This window comes from Passer domesticus, chromosome 5, assembly GCF_036417665.1.
Source record: "Passer domesticus isolate bPasDom1 chromosome 5, bPasDom1.hap1, whole genome shotgun sequence".
Lineage (NCBI taxonomy): Eukaryota > Metazoa > Chordata > Aves > Passeriformes > Passeridae > Passer > Passer domesticus.
The window spans coordinates 47,146,770-47,153,653 of record NC_087478.1 but is presented as its reverse complement, the minus strand read 5'-3'; the positions used below and the strand labels follow the sequence as shown (position 1 = coordinate 47,153,653).

At 47.2% G+C, this 6,884-nt stretch overlaps 1 protein-coding gene across 1 annotated transcript; it reads right to left on the bottom strand.

Annotated features, from left to right (window-relative positions):
* CENPM (centromere protein M) lies at window positions 1-6,267 on the bottom strand. The gene is made up of 6 exons (XM_064420083.1): window positions 6,194-6,267; window positions 5,941-6,020; window positions 3,272-3,370; window positions 2,156-2,235; window positions 1,048-1,139; window positions 1-296 (listed from the first exon to the last, which is right to left on the bottom strand). Exons 1-6 carry the CDS (start codon window positions 6,248-6,250, stop codon window positions 171-173), a joined length of 534 nt encoding a protein of 177 aa, XP_064276153.1. The 5' UTR covers window positions 6,251-6,267; the 3' UTR covers window positions 1-170.
* Window positions 6,268-6,884: the final 617 nt, after the last annotated feature.

Sequence of the window (6,884 nt, the reverse complement as noted above, 5' to 3'; positions counted from 1 at the left end):
TGAATAGGAATCAAACTTTTATGAGAAGTAAACAACTAGGAACAGTTCTGGATGAGTGGCCATGACAAGTCACTCAAAAAAAGCTTCCCAATGCGATTCCAACTGCAGCAGCTTGAATGCCTGAAGTGAAAAAAACCTGATGAACATGTGTGAAGTATCACAATGAGAAGCTAATCATCATCAGACTTCCTCATCAGCGAGACAAAGGACAAGGCAGAAACTCCTGGTATGTGACCGGCACAGATTCCTAACATTCGCACAAGTCGTTGAGCAGTGGCAACTCGAATGCCTTCCAACTGGAAACAAAATGGAGAAATTATTTAATCAATACTAAAGAAGAAAAGCAACGGTAAGCTTTGATAAAAGAAAGAACCAGAGCAGGGATCAAGTGGCTAGCTACAGAAAACCCCAAACAGGCCCATTTACTTCCCTAATGTTAAGGAAGGTACAGTGCTGCCAGCTGGAAGTGCTGAAGGGCTTGCCAAAGGCACAGATTCTACCTGCTGGTAGGGAAACAGTCTCTGAGCATGCAGTGACAAGTACACAGAAAAGTGAAGTGTGCTGCTGCTGAATGCCAAACTCTCCCTCCAGCTTTTTAAACCAAGCAGGTGATTGGAAAGAGTGGCATATCAGACGGCAAAATCGTCAGCGAAGCCACAGAGTTTGGCTGACACAAAACATGACATGGGCAAGGGAGTCACATGGCAAATAATAGCTCAGGGGCTCCCAGGAAGAGAAAATGCAGCAAGGAATGAGTGTATCAAGGCTTTGCATATCAGAGATGGTTTTTGTTAGCTTAGGCTTGGCTTCATGAGGTTTTGAATCTGGTCCACAGGAAGGACCAGATTACTAGAAGACTCATTCCAAGGACAGCCAGACTCCTGTACCTCTACTGTTCTTGTAGACAGTCTGGTCCTTGACACTTATGAAGGCCAGCAGCACATGTATTTACTGTTACATGTATTTATTGCTAATATAATGATGTTTCTAACAATCACAGAGCAGTGGAATTCAGAAATCCCTTGAGATATCAAATAAGCACCTTACCTCCAGCTCACAGAATAGCACAGGACTGCAGTAGGCTTCTCCTAATTTAGAGAGAGCATTGGTCTCAATGCTGCAAGCATTCACCCTGCCAACTAAAAAAAAAACCCAAACATTATCCCACATTACAAGCCTCATAATCAGCAATCAGTGAAGAAAAGTTTGAGGAAATTCCACATCCAGAGAACAATCCAGAGCTGAGGATTGGATTTAGCTAATTTTGAGAGCATAATAGAAGGTAAGGCAACAATGAGCAGTGCAAGTTTTGAAATGGAATTAGCTCGAAGTCTTTCATAATACTAACAGCAGGAATAGACCACATCACTCTTCATGTAACATTTACATTCTGCATAAGGGATCAGCACACCACCAGCTTCCACTCACTCACCAAAAGTCCTTCTGACTCATATGGTATCATGGAGTGGTCTGGTCTCCAAGGAATTCACTTCATCAAGAGAGCCATAACACAAGACAATGCTAAGACTCCTCTGCTTCAGAATTAGGCCTCCTGACCCCCAAAACTCCAGGAACACAGCACCTATATTCCAACACTGAGCAGTACAGTCTGGCCCCTCCAGTTCCTCAGAGCTGAAGCAGGGAGGGTACACAGGAAAGCACTGGGAAACAAAGATTAGGGGCACAACATGGACAGACAGTACACAGCAGGGATACTAGTCCTGTATTAAAATTATACTTGATAGTTTTGTAGCTCATCCATTTAGAGTCACTTTATTACCACAGTATCATATGCTTCTCACTGCTCATTAAGATTATCATTAAGACAGATCTGCAAGAGCAGATAGAACAGACTTCTGGAGTGCCACACACACAAAAAAAAAATCAATGACACAAATCATATTCAGGGATTAGGGACAGAGAAGAGAGGTCTGACTGACAAAAACAAAAAGGAGAGAGGAAGTGAGCATGACAGAACTGTGTTTTATCTAGGAAAATAATAAAAAAGGCAGAGGGCTACAGAAATAATTTCAACAAAGTTGCAACAAAGCCACCAGTTTCCTTTAGTTTGTTTCAAGTTAAGTCAGTGTCCTGTTTTAAGAAAACCAAGAAAGAGCTGTGCTGCTTGAAGAGGGGGAAGAGGTGCCATACGTACCCCCAGTGACAAGAAAGCACACTTTCCCCAGGAAGAAACTGGCATCCACATGGGCTAGGGAAGTTTCAACATTCTTCAAGCTGTCAGAAAAGTACAGGCAATCCAGTTGGACAGGGAGGTTAAACCAGTGCAGCATAAGGATAACAGCAATAATTTTCAGAAGCACAATTAGAAAAACAATGATGTTAACATCTGCTGATTTGTGAGCTCGCAAAGTTCTGCTTTATGCTAAAAGCATGACATCAGAGACCTCTGTAATACCCACAGCTGTTTAATAACCCATAACATATCCTTTCTACTCAAGACTCAACAGTTAGAGTTAGTTTGAACAGTGTCCTCCATGATTTACAGACACTAAGCATCTGAATTCATTAATATCCAATGAAACTTCAGCACCACTTCGGCTCTTTCAGGAAGCGCTTGCCCACACATTTCTGCAGCACCATCTGTGCTGTAAGTATGCAGCTGGGCCTGTCATTTTTGGTAAATGAGAGCCCAGGATCATCAGTCACAAGTTAAGTAAGCAATAAAATGCTGACTTCTGTGCCTTAGCAAGTCTTTACTTGTGGCCTGGGGAAACAAGTATAATTTATACAAAGATGAGCACAAGATGATAGCAAAGGGATCAATCCCTGCAGACCTTTCTCTTTTGCCTAGAGATATCCATGGTGCTGATCCCCCTGACCAGGAGTATCAGAGAACTGAGGACACAGCCACAGCCACTTGCTGGTTATTGGGCAGCACTGCCCAGTGCACATCAGACTTCTGCATATTACAGAGCTCCACAGCACACCAGCCCTTCATCTAATTCTACAGACAGCATCTTTCCAAAGCTCAGTTCATATTGTCACAAATCCAGATCCAGAAATAAATTCTGCCTTCTCTGCTATGGCAACTTAGTGCACAACAGGCATGTTATTGGACAGAGCAGTTCAGTCCTAATCCACTGCTGGAGGCCAGAAAGCCACTGTAAAAATTACTGAGTTCTTCCACCACAGCAAGTCTTGGGTTTGAAACCCACTATTCAGCAATTCCAATACAGTAAAAATGCAGATTTAGCCATCACACCAAGAAAGAATATCAGTCCCCCCTCTCATCTTTTTGGCCTTCTCTTACCTGTACTTGCTCTTGATGTCAATCATAAACACAACCAGATCTATCCTGGGTCGGAGATGATCCCTCTCAGAAGGTAAGGGGAGGGATGTAGCAAGGTGACTGAAAGATAACAAATTTGCCAGTTTAACCAACTAGCTTGGTAAGACAGTACCCACTTTCCCATAATCACACAACCTCTGCAGTTCACCCTGTAGCAAGTTACCAGGAAGCCTGCTAATTACTAAATACGTGGGCATTGAAGAGGCACAGTGATTGTTTAAGTGGTACTCTCATATCTTAGGCCCACTCACAGTTGCTGACAGGCACAATGGTAATTGCTAGACAAGGCTGGTTATAATGGGACGCTTATTAGAGCATAACAAGACTCACAGAAACATTTGCTCTGTGCAGATCTCTATGGCAAGTCATTTTGCTTAATTGTTACAAAGAGTCCTTTCTAACAAAGCAAACCCCAAATCTTTACTGGAATATTTTGCTGCCAAGTTTCAGTTAAAATGCATCAGTGCTTTTCTGTCACATTCCAGAGACACTACTCATATGCTCACACAGCAGAGGTGACCTTTCCAGGTACAGAAGAACCTTAAACCACAAATTTGTCACTGAAAGAGCTTTGTAAGATGAAGTTATAACTCAAAAAGAGCTTCTATTATATCATTACCCTCCCTTTTAACCCTTTTGCTATGTCAGAAGCTACTAGGTTAGTTCAGGCACCCTTCTACACAGTATTAGCACTGCTAATTAGAGGTGTTGGAAGAAATGCAGAGTGGGGATTTTTACATCTCTGCCCACTAAAAAAGCCAAACAACCACAAACAGCTAACAAAAACAAAAACCAAATAAGCATTTCAACCAAAAAAGGTTTCAGCAGTACATAACTGGATCTTCCACGGGGAAGAACATTATCAACACTGCATTTTTGGAAGATCACCTTAATTTAAACTGGGAAAACAAACATCCCAGAAGTTCAATCACTCTTACAATCCACTTCCTCTCTGGAAGGCAAGGAAGAAACACTGATTCTGGACTTCTTGGGGAATATTACTTCTAGCAATTCCATCTCAAGGACTTCACAGTGTTCTCCAGCAGCCACAGACCATGGCACACATTCCCTTCTATTAATCCTATATAGTTTGTAGTTTTGTTTGCTAATCTCCAAATAAAGGTGTTTTGTTTCTTCTACTTATGGGAGATATGATTTAACAAAAACATTCTGAAACTAACACAAGAGATGAGCAAAGTGAGCTTGAAAGACACACTGCTTATTAACTGAAACACAAACCAGCTAATTAATTTAAGGTGAAATTTAGAGAGACTCTTTGATGAAAGTATCAGATCTCCTTGGGGGGGGGGGGGGGGGGGGGAAGATAAAATTGACCCGGAAAAGCACTGCATTGTTTGGAATTCTGTTATATTTAAACCAACAGGACTAGATGATGACAGCAGTCTCCAGACAGGCACTGCAGAAGCCTTCCCACCCTACCCAGCAATAAGAGACACAAAAACCCAAGCCCTGTAATTCTTCACCCAACAGCTGCACCTGACAGGTAGACCTGTCAGATTAGATACCACATTTGTTTGTAACGTGCACAATCCCAAAGCAACTCAGTGGGGGAAAGAACCCCACTGGCTTTGCTTTATTTGCTAAATATTTGCTTTTAGCAATATTTACACAGGGATGTATCCTGCTCTGCAGCACGAGCCCACAGTTCTGTGCCTTTGAGCAGTTACCCAGCTGTAGTACCAGCACTCCACAGCTCAGCAGAGGCTGCAGGTTTCCCATAGAAAATGGGGTAATTAATTTACTATTAGTTAGCACAGACATCCAAGATGCCACAATCAGAGCACTACAGTCACTCTAATTAGCCAGCAGAACATTAGCTTGGGTTACTTTTACTGCATAGCCATGGATTACAGTGGAGAAATAACACAAACACCTTCTGAAGAGCTGACTAAACTCATTTGGTCTTGGCAAAAGAGCTGTCAAGGACATTTTATTGTAAAAAGTTAGTTAATCAAGCTTTTAAGACAGGACATGTCATGTGGCTAAAGCTGGAATTCCAAGTGCATCTTAATAGCTTGAGGAGGAAAAGCACATGTGCATACAAACCAGAAAACAGCTACAAAGAGCATCCAAAGCAATGGACATCTTTCAGAAACACTTGTTCTCCTGCAAGTACTTGCAAGCATTGTACATGTCCCATTTTGTCCCAGGATGTTTAATTTCTGTCTCTTAGGTGGGGGAAAAAATGTGTTGCTCTCGCACCTTTCCAATTTAGTAATCAAACATCTGCGCAACATGCAAAAGGCAAGGGTGTGTGCATTGTGGATACGAACGAGGGAAATGCTTCCCCCCTTTCCGTTTCCAAGCACTGCGCTGAGCACAGAGGGGTTTGCCCGTGCAGATGCGGCCACATCTGGGCACTGCTGCTCCCTAGCGCTCGCAAGAGCGAAGTCTCTCTCTGAACCGTGTGCTCTACAGCTCCAGCTCCTGCCACGGGCACGGGACCCGCGCTTTAACCAATTCCGGTGCATGGCGAATGGGAAGCTTTCCGTGAGTCCGCCTCACGGCCGCTGGCTTGCACCGCTTGGACCAGGCGGCAGCGGCCCCGTGCGGGCCGGGCCGCGGGCGGCGCATCCCGCTCTGCTCCGCTCGCTCACCCCCTCACTCACATGCTGATGTTGAAGTCCTTGCTCTCCTGCAGGATCGCCTCCGCCAGCTGCCGCTGCAGCGCCTCGTCCGAGCCCACGAGCTGCGGGCAGAGGGAGAGCGCGGCCCGCGCGCATTTGGACACCGGCCCCGGACAGCCGGCCCGACCCGGCGCGGGGTACGGGACCGGCGGGGCCCACAGCGGGGCCGCGCCGGGGAAGGGGAAGGAGGAGGGACGGCCGGGCCGCGGAGCGGCGGCGCCACCGCCGGACCTACCAGGAGGACGCCGGAGTTGAGCGCCGGGAGCTTGTCGAAGAGCCGCAGCACCGCCATCGCCGCGGCAGACGGCGCCGCCGGCCCGCCGGAATTCAAACGCAGCCGCGCTCCGCCTTGCGCCGACGTGGAGCGGCGGGGCCGGGCCTGCGGGCCCTGCGGGCCCTGCGGGCCCTGCGGGCGGGGCGGGCCCTGCGGCTACCGGCGGGCGGCAGGGGGCGCTGCGGGATGGCGCCGTCGCCTCACGGGCTGTCCCCGCTCGGGAGGGACACTCCCGGCCCTGCACAGGGGTCCCAGCGGTCACACCGTGTGCCTGACAGCGTCGTCCAAATGCTTCCTGAGCTCTGTCAGGCTTGGTGCTGTGACCAGTTCCCTGGGGAGCCTGTTGCCGTGCCTGAGCACCGTCTGGATGAAGACACTTTTTCTAATAGCCAGCCTAAATGTCCCCTGACACTGCTTCAGGCCGTTGTCCTGGGTTTTTGCTCGTTGCCAAGGACCCGTGCTGCCCATGCAGTTCCTCGGGAGGAGGCTGTGGGCTGCAGGGCTGCAGGGGTACAGCGTGGGGCCCCTCTGAGCACTCGGGTACCACAGCGTGTGACAAGGACAGACAATCACCATAAAACCCTGCAAAGCAGCCCTGCTGCTGTGCCGTCCAGATACCCCAGCTGGGCCTGAGGCACCCACAGGTAACACG

Excerpts from the sequence above, each read along its gene's own strand:
- CENPM (XM_064420083.1), bottom strand. The coding sequence starts at position 6,250 with ATGGCGGTGCTGCGGCTCTTCGACAAGCTCCCGGCGCTCAACTCCGGC. Across the intron at positions 2,236-3,271 it reads GACATCAAGAGCAAGTACAG|CTTGAAGAATGTTGAAACTT; the intron begins GTAAGAGAAGGC and ends CTTTTCTGACAG. Across the intron at positions 297-1,047 it reads TGCTATTCTGTGAGCTGGAG|TTGGAAGGCATTCGAGTTGC; the intron begins GTAAGGTGCTTA and ends TTTTGTTTCCAG.